General features: G+C 36.3%; 2 protein-coding genes across 6 annotated transcripts; both read right to left on the bottom strand.

Annotated features, from left to right (window-relative positions):
* Positions 1-637: 637 nt before the first annotated feature.
* On the bottom strand, positions 638-14,257 carry LOC109096395 (cardiomyopathy-associated protein 5-like). The gene is made up of 13 exons (XM_042756678.1): positions 13,304-14,257; positions 7,752-11,289; positions 7,111-7,206; positions 6,538-6,771; positions 6,341-6,363; positions 5,923-6,044; positions 5,711-5,845; positions 4,600-4,746; positions 4,185-4,332; positions 2,796-2,929; positions 2,426-2,540; positions 2,015-2,191; positions 638-1,612 (listed from the first exon to the last, which is right to left on the bottom strand). Exons 1-13 carry the CDS (start codon positions 13,423-13,425, stop codon positions 1,360-1,362), a joined length of 5,244 nt encoding a protein of 1,747 aa, XP_042612612.1. The 5' UTR covers positions 13,426-14,257; the 3' UTR covers positions 638-1,359.
* Positions 14,258-14,388: 131 nt separating this feature from the next.
* LOC109096396 (poly(A) RNA polymerase GLD2-like) lies at positions 14,389-21,311 on the bottom strand. 5 transcript variants are annotated; one of them, XM_042756683.1, is made up of 15 exons: positions 21,205-21,304; positions 20,603-20,753; positions 20,411-20,524; positions 20,036-20,282; positions 19,783-19,897; positions 19,450-19,541; positions 19,273-19,336; positions 19,108-19,174; positions 17,290-17,366; positions 17,077-17,205; positions 16,869-16,912; positions 16,648-16,784; positions 15,819-15,910; positions 15,625-15,704; positions 14,389-15,029 (listed from the first exon to the last, which is right to left on the bottom strand). In XM_042756683.1, exons 2-15 carry the CDS (start codon positions 20,722-20,724, stop codon positions 14,955-14,957), a joined length of 1,455 nt encoding a protein of 484 aa, XP_042612617.1. In that variant the 5' UTR covers positions 20,725-20,753; positions 21,205-21,304; the 3' UTR covers positions 14,389-14,954. The 5 variants fall into 5 exon arrangements, with proteins under 5 accessions (XP_042612617.1, XP_042612614.1, XP_042612616.1 ...); XM_042756680.1 differs by lacking the exon at positions 14,389-15,029 and adding an exon at positions 15,037-15,185 and having other exon boundaries at positions 20,603-20,759; positions 21,205-21,311; XM_042756682.1 differs by lacking the exons at positions 14,389-15,029; positions 21,205-21,304 and adding exons at positions 15,037-15,185; positions 21,062-21,189.
* Positions 21,312-21,901: the final 590 nt, after the last annotated feature.

Here is a 21,901-nt window from a genome sequence, read left to right as displayed (position 1 = left end):
AGCTATTACAGCTCACCACTCCCCAAATATTCACTTTCCCTCAACAAAATGGAAAGGACAGGAGATTTTTTTCCCCCTTTGTTGTTCTGGCTATTTGCTGGCTTTTTGGTCTTTACCACCATCTGTGATGAATTAAGATTTTAAGGCCGGAAAGAAGAGGGCTTAATACCAAAAAAAAAAAAAATTATTTTGACAAATACTGCAAATTTATATATTTTTTTATATTTGGGGTCAGAAAGATTTTTTAACAATGAATTTACTATTTTTATTTAGACACTGTTACAAATAAACCTTGTTTATTATTCATCAAAGACTCCTAAAAATGTATTATGGTTTCTACAAAAATTACTCAGAAGCTTTGTTAACATTTGAATTCAGTCCAGTCGTTTTTCGAAATACAAATAAATATACAAGTAGACTCATTTATACCACTACTAAGAGATAAGATAACAGAAATAATTTTAAATGAATAATTTTACAAAACTGACAACTTGAAAATTATGTGCTTTCCCACCACTGTGTCCATTAGACTATAAATTGTGTTTTCTCTTGTGCAAGTGATTATAACTGATTTTCAGAGCAGAGAAAAAAAAAATGAAACAAATAAATAAATAATACGCACATGATACTGCGATGATCCATTGGATGTGAAAACTAAAATCTCTTTACTTATTTCCCTTTGCTTAGTTTGTGATTAAGCAAGATCCTGACCAGCAACAATTTCAAATGTAAACTGGAGTGAAATAACCTTTTCCTACCAAATCATTTAAATACAGTAAACCACAGAACAATAAATATTTTCATCACTCATTTGTGATGCCTTGACCATCATCTGAAAACTCGTGCCCCCACTGAGGGAGAATTCAGCAATGAAACCATGTTAGTAGCAGTGCCAACATCTATTCATTTTACCCAAACAACCTGGAAACCTGTAGCCTCCAAAATAAATACACTGACACTGAATATGTATGTCTGCACATCATGTGAACATATACTGTATGAGAAGCAACAAAACTGGTTTCATGCACTTTCTGTTTCATATATATACAAAAACAACGCAACAGCTCAAAAAAAAAAAAAAAAAAAAAAAAAAGTTTCTTGGAGGGATTTAAAAGCACAGCTTCAAAATACAATCCTTCCTTTCACAAAACTAACGTACAGTCACCCTGACTAAATATTTCTCATTATGGTCACCCTAACTAAATGTTCCTCATAATCTCTTCAGTCACACCATTTCTTAGAACTGTGCAATTCTTCAGCACAATATTGTTTCATCTGATTACTATTAGGAAAGAATCACTTGATTTATATCCTGTGGCACAAGCAGAGCCCAGAGCTTTGAGGCTTCAGTCGTGTAAACTAGCAGTGCTTAACAAACTCCGGCACCTCCATGGCCATTTTTAGTTCTAGATTCCCCGGCTGTTCCAGGACAAACACAGGGTGGCAGGGCTGAGTGAAGGTGTGCCGAAAAGTGCCCAAGAGCTGCCCATTCTGAGCATTAAAGAAGAAGAGCCGACCCTTGCTGTAGTCCAACAGAGTGCCGATCCGCTCAGGTATGTCCATGACAAAGATATCAGACTCAACGCTGTCATGAAGCAGCTCAAATCTGCAGCTGGAGAGAAGAGGGGGTTAATACGACACAATAAATATATCAAATAATATATATACAATTTATATTATGTAATACAACTTAATAAATATGTCAAATTATATATATATCAGTAAGGAGATCGACAAATAATGAAAGAATCCTGAAAAAGATTTTGCTTTCCACAAAAATATTAAGCAGCACAAATGTTTCCAACATTAAAAAAACACAGCTTTGCCATCACAGGAATAAATTACATTTATAAAATAGAGAAAACAGTTATTTTAAATTGTTATAATATTTCACAATATTACTGTATTTTAGTACAAATAAATGCAGTCTTTCAAGATTTTTAAAATCTTAAAAATCGAATTTTTAGATATCCTCTTTAGGACAATGATACGCACAAATACATGAATGGGATACCTTATAGATGTTGGTACACAGTGCAGACACCAGGAGGCACTGTTCTCCCCCAGTGTGCTGGTTTGTGATACAGTCTGATATGCAATGCCAATGCGGTAGGCTCTGCATTTTGACACCTCCATCTCCCAGTAGTAATATCCAAGAGAAGGTAAAAGCTCACCCATAACAGCTGGACATCTGGGAGCAAGTAAAAAAAACAAAAAACAAATAACATATATATATATATATATATATATATGCATTTGCTGTAACTCAAGATACTTATTTTTTTGTGCATCACTGAAAACAGCACACGTCATGAATTTTGAGGTTGCAAATTAAACAGGAAATATAATTTGTTGTTTTTTTGAGTATGCATCTATCTACAGCGTTAGTTTTGTAATAGTGAAAACAACTGTTTGAGATACTTACTCTATGATAGAGGACATTTTATTGTAGATGTCATGTGGGTACTCTACTGAGTTTCTGTCCTCTGAAACCTTCAGCAGTGAGTTGGCCGTTTCACTGAGGAAGTGGAACCTTGTACCTTATCATACAACAACATTCACCAATCAGAATGAACATTTAATCATTCGATAAAAGTGAGAATTTAGTGATGCTGTCAAAAATTGCCATGTTTTAAATCATTAATTAAAGGTATGGGCACATTAAAGAAATTCTGGGAAAAAAATTCCCATTTGCAAGAAACTTTGCCAAACAAAAGATGAATGTGACTGCACTTTAATAGGAATAATATTGTATGAGAATCTTAGATTGATGTTATATTAGCAGTGAATCTGACCTCTGGTGGAGATAAGAGCCGCCTCGCTCTGTTCACTGGCCCCTCCGGCATTCACTGATTTGATGTAGAAGAGGTAATTTTCATTGGGCTGAAGGAAGACCCTCTGCTCATAGCCTTTTATCCCTGATATGGATCTGTGTAAGGAGAGACTGTTTTCAATGAGTGCAGATTTAACCTCTCTTTACCCTGCTTGGATGTGCTCCCTTGAGGAATCATGGGAAACCTTATCTGAGTGTAGTATATAAGCTCATAGTGAAATATGCTACATAAAATATTTGTAGCAAATGCTACTGATGGCAATCAATAAATATATTTGTTATGTTTGATGTTAAAAAATTGTCTCCTCTTGGCTTATTTCGAAATCCTCAATTTTTTTTATTTACAAATCCTCATTTTTTACTTTTAATTTATGGCCGGTGTTTTGTTTTGCTCTCTCCTCTGCGCTTCCGCGTTCTTCACTTCTCACCGGAGCTTACGCTAAGCCTACATCCAACGTCATCTGCTGGAACGCCACTCTCTCGTGAACTCGCATACGACAGTTAGCGGAATTTATAAAGGCTTCAAAATCTAGCCCCCATTTATTGTAATTATAAACCTTGAAAGAACCAGAATTTTTTTTAATAAAACTCCAATTGTATTCGTCTGAAAGAAGAAAGTCATATACACCTAGGATGGCTTGAGGGTGAGTTAATCATGGGGTAATTTGTAATTTTTGGGTGAACTATCCCTTTAAAAAATTATGTGCACTAATAAATTCATATAATATAATATAATATAATATAATATAATATAATATAATATAATATAATATAATATAATATAATATAATATAATATAATATAATATTTTAATATTCCATAAAAAAATAAACATTTGAATCTGGGTTAATATAGTTAACTAAAAATCTTTCATTACATTAAATAAACTTTAACTGAAATAAAATAAAATATGAAAAAAAAAAAGAAATAAAATAAAATTTGGTTTAAATTGATTTGCTAGATATATGATTCTAAAACTAATAAAAATTAGTTTTAGAAAAATGCATAAAAATTATATAGACCCTTTAAAAAAAAAAACTTTAAAACAAATGAAAAAAAAAAAAAAATGACAAAAACACACAACAAAATTACTTTAACTTTAACTAAAATTAAAATAAAGAAAATATCAAAATAAACACTAATCCAAAAAAATAATAAAAACTATAATAGTATATCTCAAAATATTAAAATAACACTGATTAGGGTTGTCAGTTTTGAATTCATGACTTTGAAATAAAAAAAGTTAACCAAAACATAAAAAAGATGGTATCATATTTGGCCATTTTTCTTGTGGCCCCTAGTGCTGTTTATGCTTGTACTGAGAGTTGAGTATAAGGCTGGTTAACTGTACCTGAGTCCCTCTCTCTCACATGCGTATTGGCGGCAGTACTCCAGTGTGAAGCTGTCCACAGCACTGGGCTGAACGGCGCTCCAACGCAGTGTGGCCGTGTCCCACAACACTGTGCACTGTTCTGTCTGGATCACCGGGACAGAAGGAGCTGGAGAAACACGGTGAGTTAATGCTCAAAAACAGACTAATCCCAAATTTGTTTTGCTAAATGTGAACATTGCATATTTAATCTGGATTAAAAACACTTACACTTTGCATTCACATTCAGTGTCAGTGACCTCGTAAAGAGTCTCCACATGGTCAGTCATCTCATTTTAAATTGATATATTATGACATACATACATATGACAGCATGACCTGTTGCTCCCACAAACATCATGCGAGTGAGAAGGGATTTACACGCTGAGTAACTGACCGGTTCTGAAGGGTAGTCTCTCACTCGGCATGCTGCAGCCTGTGTAGTTCACCGCCATCACCCACACTTTATAACACTTGTCTGGTTCCAGCTCTTCGAGATTACAGTAGCTCTCCTTCACAGTCACCCTGTATTCCTCTGAGATTGCTGCAGATTCAATTACATTAAACACAGTTTAACTCGGAGCATCCCACTGACATACTTTTACATACTAATAAGTGTTTTTATTAGTCAGATTGGCAGGTTTTTGTGTGAAAGTTAAAGGGATAGTTTATGTTTAAAAATATTTATATTCTGAAAAATGTTTACACAGATTTATGCCATTCAATGAAAGTTAGTGTAGTCCAAAACAACACAGGACACCTTTGACTTTCACTGGATGAACAAAGACTTTTTTCAAAATGTTCAAAATATCTTTTGTGTTCCACAGAAGGAAGTTAGTCATATAAGTTTGGAATGACATGAGGGTAAGCAAATGATCTTAAAAGTTATTTAACCCATGTGTTGCAATGATGCTATATATATATATATATATATATATATATATATATATATATATATATATATACCATTCTATACTATATATACTATAAATCACATCATTTTTTTTAAAGAAATTCATAGTTTTGCTAAGCAATGATGCATTATATTGATTAAAAGTGACAGTAAAGACATTCATAATGTTACAAAAGATCTTAATTTCAGAACAAAGAATCCTGAAATTATCATCATTTTGCTTACACAAAAATATAAATATAAGCAGCACAACTGTTTTCTAAATTAAATAATAAGAAATGTTTCTTAAGCATCAACTCAGCATATTAGAATGATTTCTGAAGGATCATGTGACACTGAAGACTGGAGTAATGATGCTGAAAATTCAGCTTTGCTTTTAAAAAAAAAAAAAGAAAAAATAGAAAACAGTTATTTTAACATTTCACAATATTACTGATTTTAATTTCTTTTTGAGCAAATAAATGCAGCCTTGATCATACGACACTTCTTTCAAGAACATTTAAAAATCTTACCAACAGCAAACTTTTGAACAGTAGTGTGTGTGTGTGTGTATTTTAGTGTGGATGGTAAAGTCCTGTTCTCCCTTTAGTCTAACCTCCTTGTGGCTCTTCCATGCAGTAGACTTGGAAGCAGTCAATAATGTCATCCTCATTAACTTTCCAATACACAGTGACGGAAGTGCTGGTTGCAGAATTGGCCTGTTGAGGCTGAAGATGTGGTTTTTGAGGCACTAAAAATGAGTGATAATTCAAGTCAATAAAAAGTGAAGGGAGTTTATTTGCAATGGAAATCTTGGCTGAGGCGCACCTGGAATGGCTTGTCTGTTTTTCCTCCCATTGCCTGATTTGCCCTTGGCATAATCCTCGAAAACCAGCAGCCCTCGTGGACCAAGTTCAAGTGACATGGTGGATTCCAAAGCTGTATTCAACCTATTTAAAAAATGAATAGAAGGATCACTGGAAGGAGACGCAGCAAAACTAAGAAGAAATCCAGTTTATCACAATATTTTCATAGCATGTGAAAACCTCATGCAGTAAATAAGTTGATTTCTATTCATTTAAAGGCTACAAACACTTGATTTCAACAACACACCAAAATCAACAAGGCAATTACAACAAGCTTCTGTTTTGATTAATTTAATATGCAAATCATTTTTGAAGCACTGTGATTAGCTTTCGATGTTAGCAAGCCACTAATGCAACATACATTCAGGCCATTCAGTTACCTCATATTGATATCTTTTGATAACTGAGAAGGGGTGAAAAAGTGGTTTGATTAGACTACAATAACCGTTCTAGATACAGGTCAAATCTTCGCTAAGTACTTTAAAAATGCTTTCAGTGCAGCTATGGCCTTGGACAAAATCAATATGTTCAAACTAATCTTAGCGAGTAACTAATACACAAATGAGGTGAGCCTCACAGAAAGAAACTTAAGCGGGTCCATCTCTTCCTCCTCCTTCGCTGTCATCTCCATCGTCTCCTTGGCCTTGTCGATATTCTCCTGGAACGAGACAATCTGGTCGTACAGCTGCTCCAGTTTAGCCTTTTTCTCCTCCTCCATGGCCTGAGACATCTCATTATACTGATCCATCAACAGCTTCACCACCTCCTCATTGTGCTCCTTTATGATCTTCTCACCATCATTAAAGTTCTCCTGTGAGAACAGCACAATAAAGCTACACATAAGTTCACAGTAACCTTTCTCACCTTAATAGCATCCCCAAGCTGATACTAAAAAACTCTCACTCTACATTTTTGTGAGAGCAAAATTCACCTCCACAATACTAAGATTTTGTGGGAGGTTCTCAGGACATTGCTACATGTTTTTTAGGGCATCTTATTCTTGGTCCTCCACTGTCCAACAAAATATTTATAGGTCCCTATGATATTTTGGTCTCTAGATAGGACTTGTTTTACAGTCCACTAAGTGAAAACCACAAATGGTACATGATGTGTTGCATATGTTTAAATGAACACATTTCAATATAAATACCTCCACTGTGTTGTATGCCAGCTCAAGCTCGGATACAAAGTCTTCAATATTCTCTGATCTTCCTTGTAAAACTGATATCAGTTCGCTCAGCTGATTCTGAAAACATTATCACATGGGAAATACATTAGACAGGCAACATTAAACATTCTGAGGTAATTATACGACATATTCAGCATTCATTTAGAATGATTGCGCAACTTCTATTCCTTTCCTTCTTGCAAATATCATTTCTCTTTTGGATTGTTCATACTTGCAAATGTCAAATTGCATTGGTGCAGTCCTTTGGAATAAACTACAGATGAATCATGGAAACAGCTGTCGACTTTCAGAGAGGGACATTTCTGTCAGTCAGTTCTGACTCATCTGCTATGAATACTGTCAAAGGCCAATAAAAGTAAACAATCTTTCTCACGGTCTATAACTGATGTTTACTTAAATGTTCTTGTAAAGTAGTTTGTTTTACAGCCGATTATGTGTTTTTATCATTTGGAAATATTAGACACTGGAAGAGCCCTTCTGTATAAGACACTTGAGCAATCAGTGACTTCATAATGTAAGCTCTCCAAACAGGCCAGCTGAGAAAGATCAGATGTCAAGCTGATGTCAGGAAACCATGTCAAAGTACAGGAAACTTAGCTTACCTTAAGACTGTCAAAGGCCTCATCCAAAGAGGCCATCTCATGGTTTTGATGCTCAGCCTCACTCAGCAGTACTGGGCAACGACAAACAAGACAGAACGCATCCATTGGTTGAATTTCAAGTTCCTCTTGTTCATATTCCGCCATCTGAGCACTATCTAAATCCTCAACCAATTCAAAGCCGCTTTCCAGGGGTTGAGTCGACAGTCGAACTTGTTCACGGTGCCCATCCTCAGCTACAGCTTGTTCAGAGTGTCTTGCCTCTTGTTCGGTGACCATCTCATAATCAAGCTCCTCTGCAATTTCCTGCTGCGAATCTAGGTCGCAGCTCAAGGCCGACAGGTCCTCTTGAGGGGTAAAACTTCGCAATTGTGAGAAGACACCTTTGTTCCTACTTAAGCTTCCACCTCTATGTATATCTTCAAAAACATTCACACTATCCTCTGGCTCTAAAGGTGAAACCCTCATCGCTAGAGGAGGCAGCAGAATGGACTCTGGTAGGTCTGTTAAATCGTTAATCTGCATATCATTCATATGTGTTTTCTTTCCTTCCTCCAATGTTTCTGCTGATGTTAGAGGTAACATCTCATTCTCAATATCTGTCTGACCAGTGGATGATTCTTTCACTGGGATCTCTCTAGTTAATATGGTCACATCATTTGTTTCACTATGTTCTTCTACCTGTACCTTCTTTGTTGGTACAACAGGTGGCAGCCTTAAATTTGATGAGTCCTCTACATCTTCTGCTACTCTCATCTCTTCTATGCTTTCTTGTGCAGATGCCTTCATTTCATTAGTTAACAAGTTATAATCTTGTCTTGAATCAATTATCTCTGTTGTCACTCTTTTCTCATCCTGAACAGGTTCTTTTGTGGTGCTGGCTTTCTGATTTGCTTCCTCTGTAACATCTACCTTGATTTCCTCAACTTCTCCATGTTTTTCTGCAACCCCAGGTTCAATCTCAGGTATGTCAATATGTCCCTTTTGCTTTTCCATCCTTTGTTTTAGTATTGGGGCCTCATTTGTTGGCCTATCTGCTCCCATGTCCACTTTAACTTTCTTGTTTGGTGCACCAAATTCATTTTGTAATTCTGGATATATTTTCTCCTCACTTGTAATCTCAGGTTTAGTCTGAAGCTCGGTGTTTGCTTTATCTGTTTCACATGGATGTGATTTTTCTGATGTAATTTCAGACTCTGGCTTCATTTCAAGTTCTGTTAACACTTTTGCTATACCGATATGGGCCTCAACCTCTTGTGCTGCGCCAATTCTGTCAACTACTTGCTCTTGTTCCTCTTTCTTAGGTATTAATCCTTCACTCACTTTATCCTCAACTACAGCAAGTATTTCTCCTTTTTTATAGTCATAGGAGTCCTTTTCTAAGGATCTAGATACAGAATGTTCAGTTTTAGTAGCATCTGCTGTAATTGACTCTTGAGAAGGCTCTTCAGTTTTTGGAGGTTGTGTTTTATCTAACAGCGGTTCGTTGATACTGATAACCTTCTGAGCAAATATTTCTGGTGCTTCTCTTTTTGCTATGTCTTTATCAATCCTTTGAGTTAGATTTGGTTCTAAAATTTTGCCTTGAGTCTGGTTTTTATAATTCTCTCCTTTGTCATCTTTAGTAATAATACTTGTTTCCTGAATGTCAGCTGCTTTGTGATGTTTATCCACACTGACCTCAGAAACACTAATGTTTTCAACTACATGTGTTACATCAGCCTGGATTTTCTCTGATCTCTTTGTTACAGGCAGAATTTCAAATTCATTTTTAGCTTTAATAACATCTTCATGCGCTAAACCCGCAGACACTTGAATATGAGCAGTCAGACTTATTTGTTCTTGTCCACTGTGTTCTTCTTTATTGGTGGTTTTGCTTTCTGGCTTAGGGACTTGAACCGCTTCACGAGGTCGTGTGTCATCTGGGTCACTTTTTGTCATGATACTGTCCTTGACAATGACAGTGACATCATGTTGCTTTTCATCTTTCTTACTATGCTTCGCAACCAAATCATCTGATGTGATCTTTTTTCTAACAATCTTTTCCACCTCTGGTTGAATTTGTGAAACACATTGCCCCTCTGAACAACTTTCTGTGGACTCACACTGCACTTCGCTTTCATTTTTATCCTGCACACATGGTTGTTCATCTTTTTCTTCCTGTGCTCTTTCTAAGCATCCAGTGAGTTCAAATTTACTTAGTGACCATGCAAATTTCCCCCCATCTTCCTCCCCTTTGGCCTTGGCTACATTAGCAACCACTGGTGTTTCATCCTTCAATATGAATTTCTCCAGATAACCATCTCCATCATCGGAATCGGAGTATCGCCTTTTGAAGGACCTTTCGGACCCGACACTCTCTGTATCTGAGAAGTTGTCTTCTTTCTTTCGGTCTCCTACTGCGTCTTCATAAAGGTCTGAGTAGTGGAAGGACATTGCTCGTGGCTCCTCAAGAAGAACTGGATCTATGATCTTTGGCGGTCCGGTGGGGAGGTATACAGGTGTGAGGATACATTCCTGACTTCCAAATAAGACCGATCCACTCTCTTTCAGAGTTTTAGAGCTGTCTGTCGCTGTTCTTCTATTTCGGTCCTCATACTCACGGGGAACCACAGGCTCTGAATTGAACTTACTTCCATAGAACACTTCATCAAGATGTTCACCTGCTATTTCAACATCACTGATAATTACAAAGGAATCCTCATCAACGGCGTCATCTGCTTTTGGTTCTTTCTGTGTCACATAAGTTTCTTCCTGCTGGACAGCTGCTACAAGTCTTTCTGTCAGTGCAGTGATATCACTAGGCGCCTGCTCATCTAAAAGTGTGAATTTTTCAAGATAGTCCATATGAGTTTCATCCTTCTTTGGTTGTTTATCAGCAGAGATCTCGGATGATTCTTTCAAGCTTTCATTTTGCTTTAATTCCTCAGTGACTTTCTCTATGTTCCCAGGACAACTGTTTGTAGCAACAGGTTGATGCCTATGTTTGGATTTTAATTGTGGAGTATCATCCAAGTAGGCCAAATTCTGCGCCAGTTCCCTGCTATCTTCCTCATCTACTGTAGCGAGCTTTGAAGGTACAACGATATTGAGTATTTCAAAACCCTCTGATATCAAACTAAAAAGATCTTGATCCTTGCTTACAGCAGACTGGCCATCCTCATTGTTTTCAGATCTGATGTTCGGCAAAGACACCTCAATCATTGCGGGTCTTTCCTCGCCTATCCGACTTTTTGGCAGTCTGGAGCTTGTCTTTTTAAACCGGTCACCCAGTTTGCCTCTGCTGCTCGTCTTTTTCCTCTTAATTCTGTCTTCATCCATTATGATCACAATATTCCCCTGTGTTCCAGAACCTTCCAGGCTGTACTGTTCAGATGGTGAGCTTCCCTCTGAAGCCCATGGAGTCGAGCATCTACTGGAAGCAGTCTCCCATACTATCCCACTGTCCTCACTCTGTACCGTCACCATGGAGAACGATGGATCCATCATCAGGCACTGGACTTTAGGCTTCACTGATGGATCTTGCATAGCTTCCTTTAAACTAACCAAAAAGAGTTTAGAAAGGTTTCAACAAGGAAATGTAGTAGTCTGAGGTAACATATGGCAGATATCATAGTGCTTAATGATGTTTGGACTCTTAGTTGTAAAACAAAGTTACAAATTCTACATAGAATTTTATATAACTTGTATTGTTGACACTACAGGAAAAATAGCATGGTACAATGTGACATTGGTATTGTCCAAAACTGATGCTATGGTTACCTCAGGCGAACTCAATCCTTTGCAACTTTTTTGGTTACCTAAATGTTTTTTGGAAATGCTAATAAACATAAATATTATAAAATACAAATAGACATAAAATACATATATTAGCAAAATGGGTATTTTGGGGGAAGTCGTGGCCTAGTGGTTAGAGAGTTTGACTCCTAACCCTAAGGTTGTGTGGGTTTGAGTCTCGAGCTGGCAATACCACGACTGAGGTGCCCTTGAGCAAGCCACTGAACCCCCAACTGTTCCCCGGGCGCCGCAGCATAAATGGCTGCCCACTGCTTCGGGTGTGTGTGCACTTTGGATGGGTTAAATGCAGAGCATGAATTCTGAGTATAGGTCACCATACTTGGCTGTATGTCACGTCACTTTCTTTCACTTTCATTTTTGTATGATTTTGAAATAACCCTTTGTCAACTTTTAAGGTTGTTAAACACATTTTTTTTTTTTTTTTTTTTTTTTGGTGTGGGAGAGTGGGGGGGTTTCAATATTAATTCATATGTATTTACTGTACATAAAACGGGATAGAAATCTTTTGTTGAATGCCTTTTTTAGCACCATTTTAAACTTGGGGTTAAATTCAGTATCTGCTTGCATTCATTATGTATACTTATATAAGTATCATTAAAATAAAAAAGGATGTAAGTATTAACTTTTTAAATTTCACATTTAAAAATCTTGTGTTTAATCATGTCTAAATATTTCTTCAAATAAAAAACTTAAAAACAAAGACGCAGGTATGACCTGCAATATTCTAGATAAAATTTAGTAAAGAGCCATGCAGGTAGTTAGTGGGTTAACCATGGCATTACAAATGAAAATTATTATTTTTTTCTGCCCACAAAATAACTAATTTGCCTCTTTGCACTGGAAATTATTAAATTAAACCTTAAATTAAACCTTAAATACTACACTAAGCATAATATAAGTAATAGAAATACTATTAAAAAAAAAATTTGAAGTCATTAATGGACCATAATTATTGCACAAATAGTATGTAGTACCAAAAGATCTCCTTAAACTATTAAATAAAGAGGATTAAACTAAAATATAGAACATTTATTTTACTGAAAAAGAGTTGAAAGCTGTATGGTCACATTATAAGTAAGCTAAACCTGAGGGTTAAATACAAGAAAACCATATTAATGTTGCCTCTCCATCACTCACCAGAATAAAATGATACTGTAAATTTTATCGACATAATAATCAATGCATAATATGCCGTAATGTTTGCCAAAAATTGCTGCAAATACCAGTATAGTGAAGCTGTCGTCTATTCTACTGAAACCCATTCAAATAGATTGTCAACGCTGGTTTGTTTGGAGAGCTCCGTGAACCACGTGACCGCTCGGCGATGCCGGCGAAATCAAGCTTGTTGCAACCACTGATGTCATATATAGATCAGTGGTTGCAACTCTGTTTTTCAATGGCTCTGGCTTTAACTGAAGCGCAACATTTTACGATTTACCCACATTACGTGCGCCAAAACTGTATTCATTGTTTAAATTTCGTTTAAAACTTATAAAATGTGAAAGCTGAGACTGTTTCATATCGCAGGGTTGCCAATTTCAAGTGAGATTTACATGGGCAGCGTGACACAGAGCCTGCAAGGGTTACTCACGCCAAGTACGTGAGAGCTGGCAACCCTGAAAGTTTATAGATCACCCAAATTAGCAGTGAATAATATTTCATTTGAAGAGAAAGAGCACATTCATATTCAAGAAGACTTAGGTCAAATGATCCTTTATGTAAAACTTTATAACCAGAAAGTACCCGTTGGGAACTACCTTTTATGAAGTTCTTCAATCTCCTCTTCGCCGTCGATATCCATTATTCCTGACCCCACGTCCTGCATTTCCTCTATCTCTGGCTCTGCCCCCTCACGTTCCCTCTTCGAAGCACGATCCATGGTGATAATCGAAATGTGGTGGTGTTATTTTAAAATTAAAAACAGTTTTGGAGAGTGCAGCTTCGTGTTGGGGTCATGTCTCGTTGGGCGCAGTTCGTCTTACTCAGCGGCTGCTGGAATTAGATTACAAATATTCTTGCGCTCAAGGCTGCGTACTTGGAAAAGAGTCACATGTGTCCCCGTTTTTCGAAAGCCCGGTTAAGGATATTGTCCTATTTGATTTTAAATTTTAAACAATAGCACATCGTTAACTATGTCCTGAGCAGTAAAGCTTGGATGAATGTGCAACAGGGTTGGTGTCCCGTGTGATGTGACCCACAGAGAACACCGCCATGTCCGCGAGGGACAGGACAGGAGGACTCGGGACACCGTGGGGTCAGTTTTCTTTGACGGAGCTAATGTTGCTGTCTAACCCCATCACACAGCCAACATTCCCAAACTCGTATTATGCTGCGAATCGAGAACAACCACCCATTAATGTATGCTATACTAAATATAACATAAATCACATTTTTATTGCAAGATACTAAACCTCTATCCAGTTTAAAAGTGCACAATTCACATGAAAGCAACCTCTGAACATATCAAATATGTATTCGGATTTGATCACATTAAAGAATGTACCTTAACATATAAGGAATGTAATCTGGAAGGCATCTGCTGTGTACTAATACCTGATAAACGTCTCTAAGATGTCACTTTTACATACATTAAAAATAATCTTAAAGACATTTTCTAGATGTTTATTTAACCTCTGACAGGAAACGTCTTGATGAGCAAACACTCTTAAAAAATACCTCTTGCAGATGTCAAATAGATGTCTCTGTGATGTACGTGTGATCAAGTTCACCACTTTCACAAAAGATTGCTCTCTCATCGTTCTATTTGTATTTAACAGAACATATTACCAACAAAAGTGAGCCAAAGAGACGAAGACTAAAAAATAAGTCACAAAAGGCAAACTGCAATTTCATAGTGACATTTTAATCATTTAAATAAACATTTAAAAGACTGTACAAACTATACAAAACATGACAGATCATTAGAATCCAATAGAAATGTCATCACTGAAAATGTTAAGGTAAAAGTAGATCACAGGAAAGCTGTCAGCATAAACATGGCTAGGATGTTTGTTTGTTTTTTTTTTTTTGGGGGGGGGGGGGTTGCTTTAATTGATTTCAGTGAGCTGGAAAAGGATTATATTGGCTAATAAACCCAAAATTGCTCAGATAATAATGTTTTTGCAATAGCAAATAAATTTCCTGAATGCAGACTGTGTACCATATGGGCAAAAGATATTGCTCAGTGTCTGATGTTACATGTAAAACTCAAACAGAGACACTGATGTTCCTGACTAGGGACTAGATAATACACAAGTCAGCTCAATGGATTTGGCTCAACACGTTCCAAAAGGTCCAGCACACACTCAAAAGCCCTTTGTAAAGGAGCAAAGCATTTCTTCTTACAATGTATCACTGAACACTCCAAGTTTAATCCATTCTGTAAGTGTATTCTTATCTGGGGTCATGCTATCTTTTTGGTCTTGTATATTTAAGCGGCAGGATAGAGTTGAGATCTTTTCTCAGCTGCAGAACCTGGTAGGACTGTAAATGAACAATAAACACCAAAAATAAACTCACCTGCTGTTGAAACAGACCTTGTTCATTAATAAGATCAGAATATTATTTTGCAAAAGTAACTACAAATTCCAGTTGTTCTGTAGACCTTATTTCCCCATTCCTCATGACAACTTTAGCTTCCTTAAAAGAAGGAAGTAGCTCTGTATGAGAATATAGCCAAGTGTAAATGCAGAGAGATTGCATAAAAATTATTTTACTCCTGTATTACAACCCTGAAATGATCTGTTCTTGTGATAACTCATACATGCTTTCTTATATTCTGCAATATGACAATCATTTTCAAGATTTTACTCTGAATTTCTTCTAAAATACATATGGCATATTATATCATTACTGTAAAACACTAAGATGTTTATTTTAGTTACTCAAGTTGTCAGGAATGAGTACACCAAATTCAGTTTTACACAAATGTATTCAAGTGATATTTTAATATATATTGTTTATTTTAGTTACTCAAGTTGTCAGGAATGAGTACACCAAATTCAGTTTTACACAAATGTATTCAAGTGATATTTTAATATATATATATACACACACACATTTATTTAAGGAGGCTTACCTCTGTAAATTCTGCTCTAATGGTTTCAAATTTAACCTTCTCGTGAACTGCTCTGGCTGTGTTTGTCTGATCAAATGGTTCTAAAACAAAGTATAAATATTCAGGTTATAGGGGACTGATAAACATTATTTAAAACAAACAACTTATTCTTACTCTTTCAGTATGTGAAGTACAAAGATTTTGGGACTGTTTACCTTCTACACAAATGAACTTATCTCTCCATTCTTTGCAATAGGTCTTGGGGAGAGTTTTTGCCTCACGCACAGAGATTACATGCTTATCCCATCTGTGGAAACATAACAGTTTACTTAAAGACATGCTTTTCGATGTATTCAGACTTGTTTATTCCAAGAAGCATATGCGCATATCCAGTGTTATAAGCATTAGAGCAGGCCATCTGGACCAGGGCCACCTGCAAAGCCAGAATTTCACCTGCTGTTGTCAATCTAGCAAAGTGACATGAAACAGGAGCTTTGGAGGTGGCTTAGATTGAGGGTTAGTTTTTGTTAGCAACACTGGCCCCTATCTATTACAAGGAAATCTAATCTGCCGTGTAAACTGGGATACAAACATAACATATTTGATTGACAATTATTTAGCCTTGTGCTGTGCTGTTCTCAGGCAAAAATGACCAGTCTTTTAAAAATTGCTTGAAAATTTCTCATCATAGTATATTATCACCAAACCTCGGATTTGGTGATAATATAGTAGATTTAGTAATAATATAGAGTTCAACAAGAAATGTATATGCAGTGTTTTGAGTGTGAACACCACAAGTGTTACAAGGTGGGGGATAAAAATCTATTTTTTTTGTTGTTGTTGTTAAGATGTTTTACCCTGTTTGAGTTAAGTCAGTAAGTTTGAGTCCAATGCAATAACATTAACTAGCATTTTTTTGGGGAAAAATAAATCCTCTACAGGTCAAAAAGACTGGAACACAACAAGAGAGTTATGTGTTATAGCACTACAATTTAAAGATAACTTAAATCAGGTATTTTGTGCCATAAAATCAGTGTTACTTACTTGAAAACAGTGGCATAGTACTTCAGGAAACCCAAGAGCAAGTCTCCCAGGGATGATTGGTTTTTAGACACAAAAGCCGGAATATTGCTTGGTCCACTTGGCACAAGATGAATGTCCATTTTAGGATTGAAGCACTCCTGCAAGAAATGGTTGCAGAATGAAGTAAATTCTTATAAAAGCAGATTTTTGTGTGTCATTCATTTATTAGACCAATTGCTTACTGGATAATCCATCTGAAGGCATGGAATGACAGGTTCGGGAAGAGCTATATGAGGTTGAAACAATAAGCATTTAGAACAGAACAAAAGCAGAAAAGCACAAGAAAGCTGGCATATTTTTAAGACTCACTGCACTCTCAGTCCAAACACTGCTAATTACAAATGTTTAGTGTGTTAGACCTTAATCCAAAACGTTAGAAAAATGACTTACTCTGAAGGTAATGCAGGACCATAAGAACCAGCGTGTAGCTGCTCAGTGTTCCTCGGCTGGCATCATTGATGCGGTGGTGACTAGCCCACTTCTTTATTACAAGGATGATAGGACGAACACGTTTTTCAACTGAAATAAATAAAAAAACAGAATAAATTACATTTTCATAAAGATAGAAATTGGGCACACAATTCTGAACATTTCTAATCTTACCATAGGCATACGTCCGCAGTAAGAAGGTGTTTCTGATACCGACAGTGTTGTTGAAGTTCAAGTCAAACTCCACACCACTGATATGAAAAAGAAATTCTGAAAAAAAGAAGGAAAAAAAAAAAACCTTAGTTAGCTGTTGTATCGTTCTTGTACTGTTTTTCAAGTCAATTTTGCTTACCAAGGTGTCAGAATTACTCTTTTTATTATTTGATCAAAAATAAAAATGCTAATCCTGTTAAATATTGTTACAATTTATCATTTTAATATATTTTAATGTAATGTATTCCTGTGACGGCAAAAGTGAATTTTCAGCAGCCATAAGTGTCCCATGATCCTTCAGAAACCATTCTAATATGCTTATTTGCTGCTCAACAAACATTTCTTATTATTTAAATGCTGAAACAGTTATGCTGCTCATTTTTGTGGAGACTGTAATTAGGACTGGGTATCATACTTTTTAGGCACCGACCGAATTGCCTCGATGCTATTGAGTATCGAAACATGTCTTGTCGTTCGGTACCAAATTTCGATACCTAAGTGGTTAATCTCATCATCGTCAGTGAGTGCAGCATGTGCCTAAATCATGTGCTGGTGATTGGCTCTGGTGAGGCATCAAGGAAAGCCTGTGTTATGTGACCATTCATTCACACTGTAGTATCATGCTACATAAGACAATTTATACAATTTAAACTATGCTTTTACCACCATCAAGTGTTTGTAATAACCTCCGAATGCAATCTAATGTGGGTATCGGTCATACAATGTTGCAGAAATATGTTATTTGCAGACTTTTATATCAAGCTAATCGCTACACCTTCTTAGCATCTCATGTAAACACACTGTATAGTTATAAAACAGGCCGAACCCCATGAAAATCACATACAAATCATATACTGTCACTTTTTTTAGCTTCATGTTTCATCCCTGTAAATGTTTTTCTGGAAATGTAATGCCAGCTCGACGTCAGGTTATGAACGAGTAATATGATTGACATATGAGCAGCGAATGAGCTTCCTCTGAGAGAAAACAGGCAGCTAATGCTTATCGGATCATGCAAATCATCAGAAAGTGAATAGAAATGATGATTCCGTTTAAGATATGTGTTTTAAAACAAAAACACACTTGTGTAAATGTAGCCTAGGAACATTAGTCCTAAGGACATCATCAGTGAAGAGAGGGCTTCTGAAAAAGTGGACACGCTCATTCTTTTTGAAGAACTGCTGAGTGAATTAAAGATCTTAAACATGCAACAGTGATCCTCACATACTGACTTAAAACTGTTCATTTTACACTGAAAATTATTTGAACTTTATTAAAACTATTTGCACTGATTTATTGTGTTTTTTTGTGGATTTTGTTCCTTTGTGCAGTGGCACAGGAGAAGAGTCTTTGAGTTTGTAAAAACCTCAACAAACTGATAATGTAAGTTTTTTTTTTTTTTTGAGGCAATGTAATCTGGTTAAAATGGATTTTATAAAATTGGTATTGAAAATTGGTATAGTTGAGGAAATGGTATAGTTGTGGAGGTGTTGTTGTTGGTATGGTATTTTTTTGGATGTCAATTTTTTGAAACTGTGATATAGTTTTTCTGGATTATTTGATAAACAGTATGTTCAAAAGAACAGCATTTATTTGAAATAGAATTATTTTCTAAAATCTTATCTTCGTTGAAAAAAAAAAAGTCTTTACTGTCACTTTTGATCAATTTAATGCATCCTTGCTAAATAAAAGTATTAATTTATTTAAAAAGGAACTGAACGGTAGTGTAGGCACACCTATTTCTGACTTCAGTTTAACACAAAAACTGATTTGGCTTACCTGACTCTGTCCCTGAATTTCAGAATGGGCACTTTGGCTCTGATGAGCTGAGGCCTCTCAATGTAAGCTGTGAAACAGCAGCAATGCCATTAGTGGATGAAACAAAGTGAAGTACAAAGGGAAACTTCTGTATGTTTAATGATGTATGTATGGCAGATCACTTACACAGTGTGTAAAACAATTTCCGCACAAGACTAAGAACATATACAGCATCTGTTCTGTGGTTTACCTACAGAGGAGTATGTAGAGAATTATATCCAAGATGGCAAAGTCTGAACAATTAGTATAGAAACCATTTGGACAGAATGCAAACAAAGCATTTTTCCTCTACAACACACATACCTTTCCCTCTTCAATGACAAGACAAAGATCAGCATCACTGCTGCGAGTACCAAAGCCATTTAGAGATGACCCGGCCAAGAAGACTTGTGCACCTTGACCAAAAATTCAGAAAAGGTTTTAAATTATTAAAACAATTTCATGAAGAATGCAAATTTTGAGTAGTTCACCCAAAAAAAAAAAATTGCTTAAAATTTATTAATTCAAGATGTAGATGCGTTTGTTTTTTCAAGAAACAAACTCTTGGTTGGCCTTAATTTTTGGGTGAACTTTTTCTTTAAACTATAGCTATAGAAGATCCCGGTCATAATGTCTGTAAATATGAGTGTAATGTACTTGGGAAGATTGTCTGGATGTCCCTCTGCAGTGCTGCTCGGCAATGTTCCTTCTTCTCCAGATCTTCATTCTGTTGCTCATAAGCATGAAACAGGTCAAGAATCTGTTGACTTAGCTGTGGGCAGAAGAAAAATAAATACAATACTGTAAAACACACAATTACTTCTCTAAAATTTGCCATCACTTGTACGCGTCGAATAAAGGTCATGTGACTAAATCAGTCAAAATTTCTGGCCTTCATCTGTGTGTTCACCTTATCACTGACTGATGATGGGGGAAAGGCGCTCTGATGTGATCCTTCTCTCAAAGATGGAACACAGCCTCCGGGTTTAGAGGCGGCTGATGAGCATGTGGGGAAGCTGGAATAAGAACTACATGTTTCTCTGCTTGTCACTGGTCCAGCTGCCGGTTTGGAGGTAAAGTTGCCATTTCTAGCAGGACCTGGAGAACCAAAGCACTGTCTCTTGAGGTCATTCTGACTGTGACTGTCTCTCCTTCTCCTGGCACAGTAAAAGACACGCTGCTTGAGGCAAAGAACTTAACACGTCCCACTGACTGAAATACAGATTAGCGACAAGATTTACAGTGGTTTGTGGTCACGTGTTCAAAATGCCAGAATGCTGCTCACTTTCTGTTGCTTCCTTTTACTCCGTTTGGACTGAAAGAAACATCAGGTTGCTCCACTGGTGTCCACTGATAAGTTGGAATCAAACAAGGAACAGTCATCGGTGGACCAATGAAGCTACGAGAATAAACACTACTGCAATCAAATGGATTCACAGAACATATGCACAATGTCAAAAGCACAATATCCACTCACTTTGTTACATTCAGATGGGCTTCGAATCTTCGTTGCTGGGACACAGTGTGAGGTAGAATATGCTGGAATAAATGTTCAGGTTGCCCATCTTTATGGGACAAGACGTAAGCTCCAGGGAACATCTTCCTCAGCGGGAACAAACATCAGCTGCCTGCAGCTTTGCAAACAGAAAACTCAGTTTGGAGACAACATCTGAAAACAGATTATTTTTAAATATCTCATTCTAACCATTTCTTTGATTTTTTATTTTTTATTGTCACTTCCAAACTTTAAAAATGTAACGGGCAGAATAAAAACAATAAATGTTCTTTGCAAAGTGATAAAACATATCGACACCCAAACAAATTATACTGACAAACCCGCTGCCTTTACAGTGTTTCGTAAAAAATTAAATTGAGAGATTCTGATATCACTGAAAATATTATCTGAATTAATAAGAAAAAACAAAGCAAAACGTACATCGGATTAGTCGATAAGCGCTAGAACGTCACAACAGTTTACTAGCTTTCAGTATAATAACTTTTAACGACCAAATGTAAAAAATCAAAACTGTAATAATTGCCTTCGATTGTTCCGTAACAATTGAAAAAGAATGACCTCACCTGTGGAGCTGGCAGGTTTGGTAAGAGAGAAGAGCACAAGCGTGTGTACAAATATCAAAACACCATATACTCTGTTTCCGGGTTATTGCGCGCGCTCGCCTCTGATTTTAAAATAAAAGTCCCTGGGGCAGGATTTTTATTTTTTATTTATATATATATAATAAAGGCAAAAAGAGTCAATCTGTAGGCAGACATGGAAGGCCAATCATTGATTCCTTTTTCTTAATTCATAAGGATTGAGTAAAAATGGGCCTGTGGTAAACATTACTTGAAGATATTTGTCCGTCATATGTCAAACGTTCACATTTTGAAGCAAATCTATATTTGCTTTCTTTCCCAGACAGCACATGTAGGCTACGTGTGAAAGACTGTTAAAGATGGCTTCATCCGGAAAGCATCTGCTGTGTAAAGATAAAAAATGAAATGAAAATTAAAAGAAATTACATTTTATTACACTTGGAGTAAACAAGAAATGTTAAAAGGTTAGAAATGAAAGGTTAACTCTTCATTTCTCATAAGATATTTTCATAGTTTTAACTACACTGAAGAGATTTTCAGAGTCATTTTCATAGAATTATGACAGTGATAGGCTAATTATTGTTACGAATATGAAAAATGATGATGATCGTCGTATCCTTTGATGAAAAAGTAAAACAAAGTGTTTTTAATGTGAGCAGAGCGTGCCAGGGGGCGTTGT

The sequence above is a fragment of the Cyprinus carpio genome, chromosome A5 (assembly GCF_018340385.1).
Source record: "Cyprinus carpio isolate SPL01 chromosome A5, ASM1834038v1, whole genome shotgun sequence".
In the NCBI taxonomy this organism is placed as follows: Eukaryota; Metazoa; Chordata; class Actinopteri; order Cypriniformes; family Cyprinidae; genus Cyprinus; species Cyprinus carpio.
The sequence above is the reverse complement of the archived record's forward strand: the minus strand, read 5'-3'. Positions and strand labels throughout refer to the sequence as shown.

Bases quoted from the DNA above. Each gene is read 5' to 3' on its own strand.
- LOC109096395 (XM_042756678.1), bottom strand. From the start codon at position 13,425: ATGGATCGTGCTTCGAAGAGGGAACGTGAGGGGGCAGAGCCAGAGATA. The intron at 4,747-5,710 runs GTTAGACTAAAG...TTGAATCTGCAG, and splicing joins CATGGAAGAGCCACAAGGAG to CAATCTCAGAGGAATACAGG. The intron at 2,192-2,425 runs GTAAGTATCTCA...ACTTGCTCCCAG, and splicing joins AAAATGTCCTCTATCATAGA to ATGTCCAGCTGTTATGGGTG.
- LOC109096396 (XM_042756680.1), bottom strand. From the start codon at position 20,724: ATGTTCCCTGGAGCTTACGTCTTGTCCCATAAAGATGGGCAACCTGAA. The intron at 20,525-20,602 runs GTGAGTGGATAT...TTATTCTCGTAG, and splicing joins GCCCATCTGAATGTAACAAA to CTTCATTGGTCCACCGATGA. The intron at 17,367-19,107 runs GTAAGCCAAATC...TTTTCATATCAG, and splicing joins AAATTCAGGGACAGAGTCAG to TGGTGTGGAGTTTGACTTGA.